The sequence below is a fragment of the Pelobates fuscus genome, chromosome 4 (genome assembly GCF_036172605.1).
Source record: "Pelobates fuscus isolate aPelFus1 chromosome 4, aPelFus1.pri, whole genome shotgun sequence".
Taxonomy (NCBI): domain Eukaryota; kingdom Metazoa; phylum Chordata; class Amphibia; order Anura; family Pelobatidae; genus Pelobates; species Pelobates fuscus.
Genome location: NC_086320.1, coordinates 338452682 through 338472100, shown reverse-complemented (window position 1 = coordinate 338472100; position 19419 = coordinate 338452682). Strand labels below are relative to the sequence as shown.

The window sequence follows — 19419 nt, the reverse complement described above, 5'->3', positions numbered from 1 at the left end:
CTTTTATTGGTCACATGGTTTACCAACTGTGGAGGCAATACCCAAAGACTTGCAAAATAACAGCTGAGGTTTAGTAGTTCTGATAATTACAGCGCCTGTTTAACCAAACCACTTTCTGGATGAGTTATGTTAAGCACTCCAAATTCTGCCACTGTAGCTACTGATGAACTCAGACTTGAAAAAAAGTACGGGACTTACAGTCTGGGTGCAAGGTTAATCCAACTTTTGAGCCTAACTAGAGAGACACACATTTTTCTTTCTTTCTTTCTTTCTTTTTTTTTTTTTTATTGTCAAAGGAACACTTTAGGGTCAGGAAGATGTATTCCCGACCCTACAGTGTTAAAAACGACCATTTAGGTGGCTTGCCCCCATAATAAAATTCACCTTATTTCCAGCGCCGCACAGGTCTACTGGCATTGGCCCTGCCCCTGATCCACCTCCCTGCTGTATTTATACTTTGTAGATAATCCAATGCTTTCTCATAGGGAAAGCATTGGATTGTCTGAAATCGGCATGTAGGCGGGACGCGGGCAGGGCCAAACATCGGCTTGGCCAATCAGCACCTCCTCATAGAGATTCATTGAATCAATGCATCTCAATGAGGAAAATTCAGTGTCTCCATGCAGAGCATGCACACTGTGCAGCACTGCCCCAGGAAGCACCTTCATTGGCCATCTGAAGAGTGGCCACTAGAGGTGTTTCTCTGAAAAGACAGTGTTTGCATGAAAATTACAGATTAAAATGTAGTTGTTCTGGTGACTATAATGTCCCTTTAATATTTTCTCTATACAAATCACCAAAGCCAGGCCTCACACATGGCATATCACGTAGCAGTCAGGACACCCTCTAGAGCCTGATTAAGAAGGTATCTAACAGTAGTATATCCTGTTCTTACATTTATTTAGGTGAAGATCTTTTTGTTAGAGTACATAAAATATTTTATTTTCATGAAAACAATTAAGTTTGATTTTTATTGTTTCAAGGAATTAATTAAGTTAAGTTCTCTTCTTTTCCTTTACTCTTCATTAAATCCATATAGCTCAGCAGGCTATAAATAAATATCTTGATTATTTATAGTATACCTGTCACCTAAAACTAATGCTCTGTCAATTAACGAGAATGTACAATCTTTCTATTTGTTTAGTTAATGTGTTATCTCAAGCAACATCAACTTAATTATCCCATACACTACTTCAACCTGTAGTGCTGATCATTCACGAATCTTCTTCTGGCTCAGCACAATGCTGTTTTGGTTCCTTGTTGTAGGAGTTCCATAAATGGTTTAATTGCAGGCAGTCGGTTACTTTTGTTTGTCTTTTAAAATCGTGTTAATCAACTGGGACAAATGTCTTCTTGCCCACTTCAAGAGGAGCATATGCATAGCCTTATTTTGGACCCAGTCAATATAAGAAAAATATATCTCATATCAGAAAAACAAATCAACAAAATTTAAAGTAAGCAATGAATGAACTGGCTTGGAGACCTCATTACAGATTACTGAATTGTTATAATAGCATTTGGATTACTCACTTAAGCTACTCCAGCAATCTCTAGGGCAAAAGGCGGAATAAAAGGTCTACAGTGGATGTCAAAATTAAGTAATTCTTCCAGACTCACCATTGTCTCTGTGGGAAAATACTTTTGTCAGACTCCAGTGGTGGGTCTTAACACCTTTCCTTGCAAGAGGAGTTTCTAGAGTCTAGAAGTCTGGCACTTTCAACTTCAAGGAGTTAAAAGCAGCCTGGACAGCTCTTTGTTTCTTTGTAAGACACATCACAGGAAATGTAGTTCAGGTCAGGCTCTACGTTGGCCTTTCTGAATCATCCAAGGCGAACCTCCTCCTCTTCTCTGTCTCTGCAGCACTGTTATCTATTGGGAAGAAGAATATATTCTCATGATATCAGGATATTCATATCAATGGTTCAAAAATGTCCAGGCAGATGCACTGAACAGCATACATATAAGACAAGCAGATAAGTATCTTTCAAAAGAGTTCCAGAAATGTGGAAACTTGCTTCAGTAAGCAAGTTGGACTAGCTAGACATTCTAGGTGTCTTTTCATTCCAAGGGAGATTTTCATCTAGCATAAATTTTTCCTTCTTGCCTCATAATACCCATGATGCATAGAAGAATAGAAAAAAAAAAAAGGAATTGTTTATTGAAATTTTTCCATTTCGACCCTGAAGAAATAGAATTTTGGAACTAATAAAACTTTTAGAAGGAAGCTCCTATCATCAGTTAATTAAAGAGTGTGCCGTGGAACTTCAGCTGGTTTGCCTTCAGGAGAGCATAACATTCAAGTGTTTCGCTTTTTTATGAACTCTAAGCCCTGAGTTTTCAAGGCCTAGACCCATAAAAAAAAAAAAAAAAAAATGTATGTGGAATGCTTAAAACCATTCTAGGTTTCGCCTCCATATCTCATATTTTTCCCTTCTACAACTAGGATTCTCCAAGGCCTTAAGTCCATCTTGTCATAAAATACAAATTCAACATATAACCTTTTTTCTCAAAGGAATTTGGCAGCACATCCCTTAATGATTATATTTCTGGTGGCAATCTCTAATATTCTGCTTACGCTTAGAGAAATGATGTCTCAAATCTATCTTAATACTAATTTGACAATTCGTTGTGAACCTTCATTCACGCCTATCCAGACCTGTGATGTGAATATCCAGAAGTCAATATTTATTGTTTCAATTACAAGTTCTAAATGTCACGGGGAACTTTAGGCCCTGACATCCGTACTCCACATATCCTCAATAAGGAAGTGTGGAAGCTACACCTTTCCTTGACACATAAAGTCTCCAATTTCATTAATTAAGAATTTGTTCACCCGACTTCTTGCCAAAATTCAAAAGGAGAAAAAGTTCCATAATCTAGCCATAAGGTGTGTTTTTTTTTTTTTTTTTTTTCCTTCTTCTTCAAAGGAGAGGTCAAGGAAGGGAAATCAGAGTCCTTAATGTTTATAATACTTGTGATTCAGAATTCTCTGCCATTCCTTCAGAAGAAACAAACCAAATCCTATGGTTTTTACTGCCATAATTCTAAGGGAAAGAAAAATTATATTAAGTAAATTTCAGTTTTCGCAGCACCAAATCAGAAACTGAATATATTCAGTTTGATGTTTATTACCGACGCACATGGCTACCAGGAAAATCGGCTTGAAGGCATTTACGTGATCATCATCAATAATAATGAAACTAGAAAATAGGACGTTCATTTTAACGCTCTTCAGTTCCAGCAGAAATGGGGACGCGTCCAAGCGTTAAGTAATCACTCCAGTTCAATACCATGCATCATCTGTTTATTATCAGTGCAATATTTGATGAGTGGCACAGTGAGCCCAAAAGACTGATCATGCTAAAGCAGAATTAAATGAGCATTTCCTTTAAAAATTCAAAGATAATGTTGTCCTTTTGTGTTCCAGACGGGGAGCTGAAGGAGAAAGCTATGCTACATAATACTACTGAATATTTACATTGCAGCTCCTGATGAATTATGATTTTCTAAAATCGGACTAGGCAAATTTTAAAGATCTAAAGGACTATATCGCCACTAACTTCCTCCCTGCCATTATAGGCAGCAAAAGCTTAATCTTGGTCGCCTTTGACTTGTGGAATATTCATTAGGGGCTCTATGGATATATTAGCAGGGATGAATTTCCCACACGCACATATGGTATTTAGTAAAACAAACTGGGTTTTTGCCTGGGATTCACATAGAAAAGAATGCATCCTCCTATAGTGGTCTATTCATCATCATATGTTAATCTTTAGTCGTTGAGCCATTTAACTTAAATGAAAGTTTTTTTTAGTTTTTTTTTTGCTGTTAAACTGAACTTTGCTGAGCGCCAAATGCAAATGTCCTGTTTACCATGAGTTTAAGTTTAGGGAATTAATTTGTCTGGGTTCTAGGTATGGTAACTTCCCACCTCGGAACTCTTTTGCTGCAGTTCAGTTGATTTCCCAAGCCCATGACCGCTAAAAGACGGTACTGTTGCTACTGTGGACCATGGATCTATCTATTATACACAATCCAACACGCATGAGACTAAAGAATATAGTTGTTATACATTGAAATAAAAATGAGCAGTTACTAAATGATGCAAAAAGTAAGGTGAAATGTAAATATTCATATAGAGTATCATGCAAACCGCACCCTGTGTACAATCATTGAACTCGTCATTAACTGATCGACAACAGAAAAGAGTAACTCACAGAAAAAAATTAGTGATGCAAAAATTTCTACAAAACAAGCCAATCTGCCAGTCTCTCTGGGTCTACCCATGAAGAATCTCATTGATATGCCCAACGCAGTTGGTGTCCTTCTTGTGATTGCGTTCTACAGCCCAGTGAGCTGGTTTTCAAAAACAATGTTGCCCTATTGGTTTTTCACCCTACTTTTTGTGTGGTATTACAATATAGTTTTTATTCCAGACAGGTAAAGACTTTTCTGTAACACAGCCACTGGAATTCTTATTGGACTGTTTCCCATGATGTTAAAATGGCTGATTTGGGAAAACAAAGCCAAAAAATTCTTCTGAAGTGTTCTTTTATGTTTTTAGTTTTTTATATGCAAATCAGTTGTTTATTAGCCCCATTCACTGTTTTCATGCGTAAAAAACCCATGTTACCCCATGTTACCACTTCAGTGGGCATTGAGCGTTTAGTAAATCAACCTACGTATATAAAGTAGAAAGACATCTACTTTGTGTCTGTTTCTGCTATTTACATCTAGGTGCCCCTGTCACGCCTCGCATTACTTTTACTCCCACAATTAGTTTAAATGTCTCTCCTCTCCACTCCAGAGTTCTCACACACTTCTTTCATACACGTCTCTCCTTAGATTGCATGCTTGTTGTAGCTGGGTCCTGTTCTTTTGTATGTTCACTTTAACTTGTTCTTCAATTATCCGTTATTCCTGTTTTGCCGTGCTGCACAGAGCTATATAAATAATATGGTCATCCCTTCATGTTCAAAATTTATTTATTGCAAATTCCTATGCCTTTGGAAGCTTAATTATAGAAATATTGATTTTAAAAAATAGAAATGAAAAAAAAAAGAAATGTTACAGCCTATAAAGCCATCAATCTTAGATCCCTGAGATTGATCCTGCAGGGTCCAAGCTACATCATAATTTAAAATATGTTTTATGCAGTGTATTTGAAACTAAATAACTTTCACCTTGAAGTGTCCTGGTGTTCCTTACATGTTATTAATACTAATCATGCTGATTCTTTGTTTTTGTTTTTTTTATGTCAGTGTGGCATTTGCATGTGCAATATTTCGGTCTTCGAGGACCCCGTGGAGATCCCTTGTGGACATGAGTTTTGTAGAGCATGCTGGGAATCGTGAGTATTTAATAATTCACTTTTGACACAATTTTTGCCTTAATTAATATATCGTCCAGTGGCTGTGGACTTAAGGTGCCGAAATCCAGTAAATATATGGTGAAATTGGTGACTTAAGCCTTTGAAACGTGGCTTTGACCTGGTTTTATTTATATTTCTCTACCTCTAAAAAGTCACTGGTATGGCAGATCTGGAATATAATCTTCCAGAAATATTATCTTAAGGGTTGTTGAGAAACAACCTTTAAAAGGGAAGTGCTTTACTTGGTAATGTAAATAAGGTAATTAATTCTGCATCTCTTGATTAATTAAGAGAAATGATAAACTCTGTTCAGAATACGAACCTTAAATGAACACTCTGGGCATCTTCACAACCTCATCTCAAGATAAGACAGAGCCCTGGACCTGTAAAGACCATAACAATTTAATTGAGATCAAGTTGTTATGCTGCCCGGATGGGCCACTTTAATGTCAATTACAAATTCTCTTGTCTAGTTGCGTGTCTTTACACTACATTCTTACTTTCTGATGAAGGTTCTAAGAGTTTATCTGAATGTAATCTACTATGTGAATTCTGTTTAGTGTTTCACATTGATATGTAGATGAAAAAAACAATGGTAGTTGTGGCGAAAGTAACCTCATCACTGATTCTTGGAGGGGCCTGTTTGCCAACCTCCTGCCTCAGGACTATGGGCCGTGCAAAAAGGCTCATAAAAGACCTTGTTTGTACCTTTTTGCTATCCTGTTCAGGAACCAAACAGACACACTAACCAGGGACCCTGGAGCTTGTTAACACCTATTAATTTCTTGAAACGGTTCTCACCTCAGTGTTCTAATTGTTCGTCTGGGTGGCCGCAATTCCTATGGACATCCACGAGTTGGCAGCCATCTTGTTCACATGAACGCAGGCAGCAGTGTTTGGGCATGAATCTCATGGAACTAAAATCGGACGCAGAAACTTCCGAACACCGCTGGACTTCCATCATCGCCTGCGTTTGGTTCTATACAATGTAGAAGGGCACTGTTCAGTGAAATCGTTCTTCTGTAAGAACATTGACTATGTTTGGGAGTTTGTTCATTTTCCAAACTACCGAACTAGACCGACCGCAAGCCCTTATTCTCTAGAACTGTTTTGGGTATGGGACCATGCGTACGGTCGGTCAAAAATAAGACATGAAATTCCTGAACCTCTGAACTGATCTGGATGATTTTTGGATATGTTGGTAACCAAGATCAGGGCTATCGGGGGATGTAACTTTTGTGGGGGTTTGTGTGTTTTAAGGTATTTTTGAGGTTTTGTAAAAATGAGGGGTTTTTTTTGTGCCTGGAGATAATTAAGTTTAATACAGTGCTTAAATCAATTATCTCCCAGGCATATGGGAGGGCTTGACCTATTTTGTATGGGAGTGTCCTGGACCTGAGAGCCATTGCCCCTTGCATGGGGACCTGCATATAAGGCCTGTTGTGGCTGCTATTAAAGAGATTTGTTTTACCCTTCATGAAGTCTAGGGTCATGTTTGGGGGATTGGAGAGCTATATTCACGCTGGGTATTGCTATAATCACTATACTCCCTTGGATCACAATGATTGCTCTTGTAAGAGCAGCCTGCTTCGCTCTCTGCACTAGGAGTGGTCTTGCCCACTGGAAGCTGAATCCTGGTCTTGGGTCCAGGGTGGGTGGAGGACAGAGAGACCCCAACCAAGCTGCAGCAGTTTGTGGGGTTTACAGTGCTTATGTTGTCCGGTGCGTTGCTTCTAGTACTCCAGGCTACTAGGAAGCAGCGATTGGCGGAAGCACCCGGTCAGGGTGCCAGGCGATCCGTCACAGTAGTAATTAGTCAGTAAGTTGGAGTAGTTGTTGGTTTTTGAGGGCAGGGGGGGGGATATTGATTTTTTTTTTTCTTTTTCTTTCTTTTTCTTTTATTGAAAGTACCGGTATATGATGCTTGTAACCAGAGGTATTATTTGTCTCTCTCTAGATAAATGTCACACTGTGCTGTTTTTTTCTGTGCTACCGATTCATCAAGCAGTGAATGATTAAATTGGTCGCTGTTTGATGAATTTACTTCAAGGAATAAAACCACATGGAGTGATATTTATCTCCTATGAAAATTGAATGTTTGAAAACAAATGAAAAATTACACTAAGCGGCAGCATTTGGTTTGTCACCTTTGATCAACTATTGGTTGACTTGAATGACATGCCTCACTAGATCTACGTTAGAGCTTGGATGCTGTACAAATCACGAAGTTACTCCTTACCTGGAAACATTAAAATGTTTATAAAACTGAGATTTATATTAAAACTGAGTTTTATAATTTTACTTATGTTGTCTGTTTTTTGTCTCCTATAATACTGTGTAGGAACTGGTGTTTTTGACTTGGTAGTTATTAAATAAGTGTATTATGGTGAGGTTTAAAATTAAAGGGACACTGTAGACACCAGAACAACTACAGCTTAATGTAGTTGTTCTGGTGAGTATAGTCCATCCCTGTAGGTTTTTTTTGTGCAAATTCTGTCTTTTCAGTGAAAAGGCAGTGTTTACATTACAGTCTTAGGACACCTCCAGTGGCCACACCTCAGATGGCTACTAGAGGTGCTTCCTGGGGCAGTGCTACACACTGTGACTGACATTCAGTGTCTCCACCCTCTGCATGGAGACACTGAACTTTCCTCCTGCATTGAATTAATACAGTTTGGCAACTGACTCCCTTGGTCCCAGCCTCTTCTTTCTGGCCGCCTTGTTCAATCTGTTTGCTCTACACATCTAAGCAGGCCCATGCAGTAGATATTCTTTATTTTAGTTTTAAACAGAGGCCTTCAATCAGTAAGCGGGGGGAGACTCTTCACGTTTGAATTACAAACTCGTTTTTATAACGTTCGTTTCCCTTTGCGTCTAAGATGCATTGTCAAAAAAAAGGAAAACATTCAATTTTGGCATTGTGCCTATATGGGATTAATTTTTAATAGGAGAGTAGAAGGCCATTGGCTCATAGAACGTTAACTCATCGGTTATCACTTTCTAATGTTTGACTGAACAACTAAACTGCGTGACCATGTCTGCCTGCTTTATATATTCACTTACCTCCACATGCTGTTTCTGCTTGCATTAATGAGCAGGTGCACCTGATAAATGAGTAAGCGAATGTGTGTGTTTTACACTTTTTTTTATGAAAGTGCTATAAATATTTATGTGAATAACGTCTTCTCAAACCGAATTAACATTTAAACCGCACTCTCTCAAGTGAAGAATTCATAACTTTAAAGAAAAATATGGATATTTGAGGCAGGTGGAAAACTGTGCAAGGAAAACTGCATAAATGTAATTTAAATCCAACGCATTGTACTTAAACTTTTTTTATTTGGGAGTCTGGCTGCCTCCAGCTTACAAGGTACTTTATTACAACTTTATAGATAATGACATTTCCTTCAACACTTGAAAGATTTACATATGCCTGTCATGATGAAGTAAAAACAAACTGGATTTTTAAACCCTCGGGAAATGTATTTGCTTTGCAAAGAAATCAAATGCAGTACAATACTGAGTCTATGTTGTACGCCTGCATAATTCTATAGGACAGAAATAAAAAAAATAAAAAAAGATAAATAACTATACTACCAGGAGGTAAAAAAAAACAAAACAATAATGCAATGCTTGATAATTAGAAAATATGAAATTTTGTCAAATATCGAGGGCACAGTTTTTGGCCCACAGTTATTGCTGATTGAATTGCGCTCAGACAGACCCATGCACAAGATGTTGTATTCCTTTAAACCACTCCAGCATTTGTTTAATTAAAGCAGTATTGGCACTTCTCTGGAAATTACACGATTAAATAAAACATTAAACCTTCCTACAACTCATGTTAACATTTCTTTCATGTGATTCTTCTTTTTATTTAAAAATGATGTATTTGAATCATCTATCCAGTCGCATCACAATGCGAACGATGAGACAAACAAACAATAGGATTTAAGTAGAAAAGTAAAAAGTAAGTGTTTTGTTCTGAAAAGTGGTCTCAAGTACTGAAAGTGGGCCAATCACCATGGAAACCATTGGAACCAAAAGGCAAATTCCATTAGTGACGCCACCCATTATACATCTTCGCCCCTTTTTTCTGCTTTTCTGAACACTGTTTATACATACTCCACAGTTTGTCGTTCCCCTTCCACGAACTATGATCGGCAGCCAAAAAGGGAAACATTTATTGCAATTTTTAAGATAGATGTGTGGATTTCTACATTTAAAGGAGCACTATAGTCCAAATATAAAAGCAAGGAGGACAGGTCCCCTAGCCTTCTTTCTTGCTTTTATATTAATTTCCCCTTAAAAAGATTTTTTTTTTTTTTTTTTTTTTTAAATAGTCCTTTTTTTCATGTAAACTTCCCTCCGTTCCAGCGCCAAGATCCTCGGCAGACCACGCCCCCTTTTTCGTCAAAATGACTAAGTAGCAGGGCTCAATCAGCTCTCTGGTGGCTTCGCTCTGCACCAATCGCGTTCTTCATATAGCGACATTGAATGCCGCTCTATGAATGAACACTGAGTGCTCTACCGTGCATGTGCGCGGTATGTGCGTTCTCGAGCTAAGCTGACTGACAGCTCAGCTCGCTGTTTATGTGCGCCCCTCCTACCGCAACCCTACTAAACCAATAATTTGTGTCTGTATACAAACACTATATATAGAGAGATAAACACACAAATTGTAAATAGTGTAAACATAGACACACACACACTCTATCTATATCTGTCCATCTATTCCTATCTATATCTTTCCATCTATTCCTATCTATATCTTTCCAAATCTATCTCTATCTGTATCTATTTATTTATTTCTATCTATATCTATTGATTTATTTGTATGTCTGTCTATCTATCCATCTTTCTATATGTATGTATCTATTTATCTGTATCTCTCTATCTATTTATCTATCTATCTGTACTATCTGACTCGCACTCACTTACTCTCATTATCTCTTACTCACACTCACTTTTACTCACTCACTCACTCTAACTCACTTTCTCTCTCTCAAACTCTCTCACACTCTCACTCTCACCTTTACTCACTCTCTCTCACTTTTACTCATTCTCACTTACGTTTACTCATTCTCACACTCTCACTCACTTTACTCACTCTCACACACTCACTCTCACACTCACTCACACTGTCTCACTCACGTTCACTCACTCTCACTCACTTATTTTAAAAATAAGTCTACTTGCTGTTTGAAGTCAGTAGATCTCCAGCCTCCTGCCTTTAACCTGTCAGCCAGAGCCGACGCTGTGTGTGCAGGAGATCTTATCTCCCACACTGTCTGCTCCGGCTGCTGACCGCCTCGGGGGGTTACTACAGGACACAGCAGACGCGTTCACAGTGCCTGCTGTGTCCTGATAGCACGTTTGATGTCTTCAGCTAAATGTGAAGATGTCAAACATGAGTACTGCGCATCAGGCAGGACTTAACTAGGAAGTCCCTCTGGTGGCCATCTGAGTGACTGCAACTCGGTGTTCCTAGGTTCTAAGGTAAACACTGTATTTTCTCTGAAAATACAGTGTTTACATGAAAAGACTTGCAGGGGTCTATTGTACTCACCTGAATGAAAAATGAAGGTGCAGAGTAAATTTTGAAAAATTACCATTTATTGACAAAAATAATAAAATTCTCTATAAAATGTCTTTTAAAGTCCCACTTGATGTGTTTCACCTGAAGCCTCTACAGGTGAAACGCGTCAAGTGGGACTTTTAAAGGCCTTTTATATAGAATTTTTTTTTTTTTTTTTGTAAATTTTTCTTTTATTGAGGCACTTGTGAGGGGTACAGAATAGAAAAAAGGGGGAAATGCATGGGTAATCATGAAAAGCGGATTAGTACAGCAAAAACATTGTGTATTACATTTCCAGAGTGGTATTGCCTCATTTTTTATATTTTTATGAGTCGGTATACGGGAACACAATTTAAACAGGTTGACAGTAAATGTTATAAGACAGGTGTGACCCTATCAACATGAGCGGTTATACAGGAACGTATTTTCGTAAACCAACAGTTAAAACACTTTAAGAAGGCCTTCAGAGAGGTCCTACATCTAGAGACCGGTGGATAAGCTTAAATTCGGTCAAGTCTAGCTACTAGAGATGTACGCATATTAAAAACATCTAAATACAATCTGGAACATACGCCGTATAACTGCATACCATAGGCTGGTCACATTTAAAAGTAAAGTTCCGCTGGGCAACCCACGGAAAGGCTGAAGGCCTGTAACGATAAAGCATTAGGAACACAGGAATATGTTGAAGTGATACAAAGAAAATAGCAGGCATGCATCATATATTAACAAAACATAGGCATATCACCGGCACTGCAGTTAAAGCTTATGGGAATGGCTAATAGGCATAAAATACCACTGGTTGAGTCCAATTTGGGGTGCTCTGGCGACCCGAATTCTTTTAGCTGTCCGGTCGCTATACGTTATGGGATCAGCCTACGCCCGTTTGGGTGAGTCCTGGCAGCCTCGGTGAATGTAGTGGGGTGCTTCCCCGCTGGATGTTGTCTCCGATAGGTCTTGTGAGATTCTTCTCGCCGAGCCTCTCCGTAAGTAGTGTGCCAGTCGGACCGTCCTGCCAGAGCAGAGTGTGGGCAGTGCATGGGCCAAGGAGGCATGTGGATAGGTCGGTTAGGCCTGCGGGGTATTGCAGGTAAGTTCGTTGCGTGGTGAGATGCTGGGTGGCCGTCGCGGTCGCTTTGTGAGTTCTATGTGTAGGGCTGCCCTTGAGTTGTGGTCGCTGGGTCCCGAGTGGAAGGTAATATCGAGGCAGACTTTCCCCTCCCAGGTGTGTGTGTGCGCCTCTCGGCCCGGCACGTCTCCCGCCTCGCCGCCATGTCAGGGCTCGGCTGGGTGTCTTTTCTGTGATCCTGTGCTTTGTAGCTGGGGTCGGTTTGTGCCGCGAGTGGACACCCGCCTGGTTCTGGGCAGGTTTATGCTGCGTACGTGCCAGTGGGCGCCAGAGTTGGCCCTGAGCACGCCGTGTTGAGTGTGCGGTAGCCATTTTGCATTCTCTTCGTGGCCGCTTTAATGGACGAAGTCCGTGGGTAATATCAGCGTGCTGTTGCATGTGCTTTTCCATTTTCTGCCAAAAAGCTGTGAATATTGCATCCAGCCTTATTGTGTAGTCATCCTGCTCTTTATAACACTCTGCAGGTTTAGCTGTATCTGCCCCGTGTCGACCGGGAGCTCTCTCAGCGTTGGTCCCAGGAGTACATAAAGTCCGGTGGGTTACAGGCTGTGTTATGGGGGTGATCGTCCCCAGCGAGGACCGGGATGACCCCCACCGGTCCAGAGGGGGGGGTAGCAGAGCTGTGTCAGGCGATTGAGCGTGCCCTCTGCCGGGAGATCGGCCGCCTCCCCCAGGCTTCAGGCTCCGCTCTGGTTTAGGCCGCATGGCCGGTTCAGGCAATTTTATCACGTTTCGGGCCGGGACAGGTATCATTCTGTTCCTCTGTGTTTCCTTAGTCGCTTTCCGGTCACCGTGGGTCAGTATCATCAGTCGTTTGTCCAGGATTAGCGTTTAATAGCCCACCGGTGCTGGAGCTCCTAAAAGACTCGACCGGCCATCTTGGCTGTCAGGCTCCGCCCCCGAAGTATTTTTTATATAGAATTTTATTATTTTTGTCAATAAATGGTAAATTTTTTACATTTTTTAAAATTTACTCTGCACCTTCATTTTTTTACTTCCTGGTTACCATCATATTCCCTGGTGGAGATTATACCACCTATGCTGTATAGACTAGAGAGCAAGTTCTGCTGTAGTAAATGTGAGTACATTATTTTTTTTTTTTTTTTATACTTTTATAAGTACATACTGCACTATTGGATCCTCTCGATGTCTCTTCACAATGTCTCTTCACATATGACCTACATACTGAGCTCTGCCTGAGACTACCAAGACGCCAATTGCTGCATATATCCTTAGACGGGGATTGTTCTGTCCATGCGCATTAACAGCTGAGCTCTGAGTTTGCTCTGGTAAATGTGAGTGTGACCATATAGAAGCACTCATATACTCATTGTACATACCTTACTGCACTATTGTTCCTTTATGTCTTTTTATTTTTGAGGTCGACTGTGTATATATATCACACACACAGTCGACCTCAAAAATAAAAAGACATAAAGGAACAATAGTGCAAAAAAGAAGGAAACCGCGCACTAGAGAGTATAGTACAAAAAAACATATACGTACACAAGTCTTATTGTGATTATATATATATATATATATATATATAATCACAATAAGACTTGTGTACGTATATGTTTTTTGTACTATACTCTCTAGTGCGCGGTTTCCTTCTTTTTTTCTGTCCACACAAAACATGTATTGGGTAAGTAAAAATAATATTACAATTCCTGGTATATGACAGTTCCAATTAAAGCCAGCATTTTTAATTAAGAAAATGTGAATTGGAATTTGCAGAGAAGCTCTAAACTAGTAGTTATGGAAGGTCTCCCCTTTGAGCATCCAACTGATAAAAGTATAAATCCATATCTATTGAATGATTAGTGGATCTTATTTTGTTTCAAATATTTCTGTGTTATACTTGAAAAATTAGAAAGGACAGCATATAAGACAACATGGGTAAGTGTGTGGCTTGGTTGAAGATATGAAACAATAGTTCTGAATACATGCTTACTGCGCAACTAGAGACCGAGGATAGCTGGGAGCGGTGGGGTGGCTGAGATATAAGTACCAGTGAACCACAGCAATAACTAATATGACACGAAAATCAAAATGTAATCTCTTTGCCTATAGACTATACTTGGACAGCAGTGAGAGGCTGAGCGCATCAGCTGACATCCATAGCCTAATGGCTCCAGAAACATTACAACAGATTGTGGTAGTTATGGTCCTTTGACTGGCCCTGTAATTAGATGCAAAGAAAAATAATTTTCTTTGTAGCTTGGTAATGTCCATATTTTGTTTTGAAAGTTGCAAAATGAACACCTCCGCTTTCAGAGTGCGGTAATATGTCTAAAACCAGATGACTGAGCGCGTACCACAGTAATTTAATTTCAATACTTTCCACTTTTTACAATATGACAGCATTTAAGAGCTACTTATAATTTTTACATTATAACAAACCTGGATTTTAAACGTTCATGCAACAAATGGTCAGTGTCAGATTTTTAGATTTTTGTTTTTTTCACCTTTTCAATAGAATAATGAAAGTGCTAGAATACTGGCTAAAGTAAAGTGTATAGTCACGTAATTAACTTGTTAATTTACCTTTTCTGGGTCTCATTAAAATGTGTAAAGATATTTTACATTTAAATTAACAAGTTAATTACGTGACTATACACTTTACTTTAGCCAGTATTCTAGCACTTTCATTATTCTATTGAAAAGGTGAAAAAAACAAAAATCTAAAAATCTGACACTGACCATTTGTTGCATGAACGTTTAAAATCCAGGTTTGTTATAATGTAAAAATTATAAGTAGCTCTTAAATGCTGTCATATTGTAAAAAGGTCAGTTACCACACAAAGGTTCGCAAAGAAACATTTATCAAAATCTGGCATTTTATACATTTTACCGCTACAAAATAATTGGGTCATAATATGTCAACCAAGTTTGCTTTTATATATTTTTTATATACACATATTAAGTTCCGCTGCATAAGAGGCATTGAGTAGCACTGTTGGGCTAGGCGGACAAGATACTGTACTATTATTTAATGTTTCTGTGTTGTTACAATAAAAGCAATAAATTCCTGTTTTGGAAAGGTAGACTCTGAGCACTGCAACTATTCCACCCCTCTGTAGTGATTATGGTACAAAGACTTTTAAAGCACAAACTTTCCAGCTAGTATCAACCTGAGTGGTATGACAGAAAAAAAAGTTTAAGTAGCCATTCAGCTCTGGATAGAAGGTGTGGGGTGGTTTAGGCTGCGAGGGCTAGGCTATCATAAATTCACCACAGCATGGGTGCTGCAGAGGGGCTGGGTCATCTGAGGAGGCGGGGGCTAAGGTGCATGCGTTGGGTGGGGGCCCTAAATACATATTTAACCCCCCTCCCCCCAGGTGACTAGGTGTCCCCAAACCCCTAGTCACCCCCTCCCCCCAAAAAATAAACTCCTACCTACCCCCCTCACCCTCAAAAAAAGGGGGGGAGGACCTATTGTCCTCCCCACCGGCCCCCACCCCTGAGCGGTGGGTGGAGGCCCTAAACACAAATTGGGGGGGGAACCTAATGTCTTCCCCCCCCCCGGCCCCCACCCCTGAGCGGTGGGTGGGTGCCCTAAACACAAATTGGGGGGGGGACCTAATGTCCTCCCCCCTGGCCCCCACCCATGAGCGGTGGGTGGGGGCCCTAAACACAAATTGGGGGGACCTAATGTCCTCCCCCTGGCCCCCACCCCTGAGCGGTGGGTGGGGGCCCTAAACAAAAATAAGGGGGTCCCCAAACCCCTAGTCACCCCCTCCCCCCCAAAAAAACTCCTACCTACCTCCCTCACCCTAAAAATAATGAGGGGGGACCATTTAACTAAGTACCTTTAAAAATAAAAATACACGGGGCGGGGCCTGACAGCCGAGATGGCCGGACGCGTTTCAGATCGGCTCCTGCCTAACATAGCTAAATACAGGCTATTACTGACCGATATTGCAGAAATCAAAGCTATAAATGGACAGCAAACGGGCACCGTGAGAGGGAGCATCGCGAGCATACTTCAATTTAAGGCATCCACCGAGTACAAGCGACGTCTGACAGCGCGGCCTACCAAGCCTGCGGGCCCGGTGAGTGGGGGATGCGGCCGGTCTCCCACTGCTGGACCCGCATCGAACGCACGGCCCTGCACCCCCCCCCCCCCCCCCCCTGGACCGGCGGGGGTTATCCCGGTCCCCGCAGGAGGAACGACCCTCCATGCACAAGCAGAGTCTTCCAGCGACCTGAACGCACAGGCACCGCGTGGCGATCCCAAGGTGGCTGCCAAGCTGCGAGTGAAACTACCTCCTGACGCTTCTGAGGGACAGTGCTGGCAGGCACGCTTCAATGCCCGTTTTGAGAGGATATGTCAAGAATTCTGGGCTCGCATTCAGAGCCGAACCCGGGTCCCAGCACTACCAGCACCACAAAAGGTACGGACAGCGGAGTTAGACCACCAACCCGGCAGGGGGGAGAGGGCATACAAGCCCCGGCAGGGGATGGAGAAGCCACGTAGCAGCGACAAGCGGCGGAGCTCACCTCATGGCGTCGCAGACCCAAAAGACGGCAAAAAATGTAAGCCGCGAAAACCTAATGCTAGTACAATGCATAAAGGGAAGAAAGCCCACCTTAAGCTTGCACACACACGACCCACCTTGTCCCACACCGGCCACTACCCCTCTAAGATGGGGGCCCAGAGGGAGATTTCCCAGATGCAACACAGACCTCCAGACCGCGCTCATGGAGTAACGAGCGAACGGAGCAAGGAAAACTGCGCACGGGCGCGGGTTGGGGCATGGTGCCGACTATCCCACGAATTGTCTTCACATGGAAGCTTACAGCCCAACCAGGGAATTGGCTGAATGACTGCTTGACTGAACTGGCATGCCAGGCTTACTGCCAGGGCTGACCACCCCTGCACTGCCAGTGCTGTATGGCTACCTGACCCGGTTCTCGTTGCCACCAGTTGATGCTTAAATGGTTTTGCTAGCTATGTCTCTTTTTATTTACTTATTTTTATTTTATTTTTATCTTTTTTCTCCCACACTGTCATAACTACACACCAAGGCTCTTAACCCATGCACCATTATAATTGAAATGTATCCTATAAAAGTCAGCATACAATCACACCTATAATGAGCATCATCATTATACTTAACCTGAGTTATTATAGATCAGACCTGTCAGCAATATATACAACACAGACTTCTCATCTATGTTTAATTAAGACTAATAGTGGTGTCGCATTTAGCGTGATTTACCGTGTTTAAGCTATCTCACCTTAAAGACCTAAAGCGACAGTTACAGCTGTTGATGCACACGCCTATGATTACCCTTAGGTTGCCACTAATACGCACACCCATACATAACACCCGATCTACCATAGACACTAGCATAGCATATTAGGTCCTATGGGCATTTGTGTTATCAGTTCAAGCTTTATCTTTTATCTTTTGCTGTTACTAAGTTAAAGGCCTGGCTACCTCACCATAACATGACCTACCAAGCGCTAATTCTCCACGATAGCCGGCATGTTCCTGCTAGACCACTGTGTCCTCTCATACATGTAATTATACATGCCAGAGCAGTTAGGATGATACAAGCATAAATACTCGTAAATAGATTGTTATTGCATAGAGAAAACTACTTAATGTACTATACCTTTAAACAAAATGTGCAAGTTTTCAAAGCCACTGTTTACTCTTACTATGTTACCATTTTATTGAACGCTGTTGTGGCGCATGACTATACTATGTACCCACCTGCACAATAAAAATAAAGAATTTTTTTAAAAAAATACACTTACCATTCAATGTTTTCTTTCTTCTAAAATCTTATTTTTTCAGCCCCAAAAAAGGCCAAATAAAAATCAAAAATAACCAACGCAATAAAAATACAAAAAATAATACAAAAAAAAATAATCCATCTTCACCCGGCGAGGGCTCCACGCAGACTGAGCTCTGCAGGGCGGGGAAAGGCTTATAAAGCCTTGCCCCGCCCTGCAATTAGGCTCAGAGCACTCTGATTGGTGGGTTTAAGCCATCCAATCAGAATGCTCTGACAGGTAAATGAAGAGACTAACAGGTAAGTCTCTACATTTACCTGTCACAGCACTCTGGTTGGTTTGAAATCCACCAATCAGAGTGCTCTGTGTCATTTTACACAGCGTGGGAAAGTTCTTTGGAATTTTCCCACGCTGTGTAATTTGACTCATAACACTCTGATTGGTGGATTAAGTAACCAATCAGAGAGTTATGAGTCAAATTACACAGCGTGGGACAATTCCAAAGAACTTTCCCACGCTGTGTAAAATGACAAAGAGCACTCTGATTGGTGGATTTCAAACCAACCAATCAGAGTGCTGTGACAGGTAAATGTAGAGACTTACCTGTCAGTCTCTTCATTTACCTTCAGAGCATTCTGATTGGATGGCTTAAACCCACCAATCAGAGTGCTCTGAGCCTAATCGCAGGGTGGGGCAAGGCTTTATAAGCCTTCCCCCGCCCTGCAGAGCTCAGTCTGCATGGAGCCCTCGCCGGGTGAAGATGGATTTTTTTTCTTTTTTTGCGCTGTTTTTTTTTTTATTATATTTTTTTTTATAGCGTTGGTATTTTTGATTTTTATTTGCCCTTTTTTGGGGCTGAAAAAATAAGATTTTAGAAGAAAGAAAACATTGAATGGTAAGTGTATTTTTATTTTTAAAGGTACTTAGTTAAATGGTCCCCCCCCTTATTCTTGTTTAGGGCCCCCACTCACCGCTCAGGGGCTGGGGCCAGGGGGGGGGACATTAGGTCCTCCACCCTTTTTTTTACTTTAGGGCCCCCACCCGCTCAGGGAGGGGGGACCCTTTTTTATTTATTTTTATTTATTTTTTTAACAGTGTTTAATAGACATGACCCTACTCGCGGTATTGCGAGTAGGGGCACAATTTACTAATACTAAGTAATTTTTACTTAGTATTAGTAAATTTGGCTGAACGACCAATTTAGGTCTTTCAGCCTTTTGGTAGATAACTCCCTAATACCGTGGGAATCAGCGAGTTATCTACCAAGCGGCTGCAACAAAAGTCCCGAAAAGTGCGGAAATGAGGGAGGGATAATGTATAATAAACGCAGGTTACTGGCTATGGGATGATAATGTATAATAATATGATATATGTATAATAATCACAGGTTACTGGCTATGGGGGGGGGATAATGTATAATAAGCACAGGTTACTGGCTATTGGGGGATAATGTATAATAAACAGGTTACTGGCTATGGGGGATAATGTATAATAAACACAGGTTACTGGTTGTGGGGGGATAATGTATAATAAACACAGGTTACTGGCTATGGAGGATAATGTATAATAAAAAACCAAAAAAATAATAATAC

General features: G+C 40.8%; 1 protein-coding gene across 2 annotated transcripts in view; it reads left to right on the top strand.

Moving 5' to 3' along the window:
* ANKIB1 (ankyrin repeat and IBR domain containing 1) overlaps window positions 1-19419 on the top strand; it is a 137934-nt gene that overhangs the window by 88997 nt on the left and 29518 nt on the right. For both annotated transcript variants that reach the window (XM_063452448.1, XM_063452449.1), the window contains exon 7: window positions 5262-5350. In XM_063452448.1, coding sequence (XP_063308518.1) covers window positions 5262-5350 — 89 coding nt within the window. The remainder of the gene's footprint in view (window positions 1-5261; window positions 5351-19419) is intronic.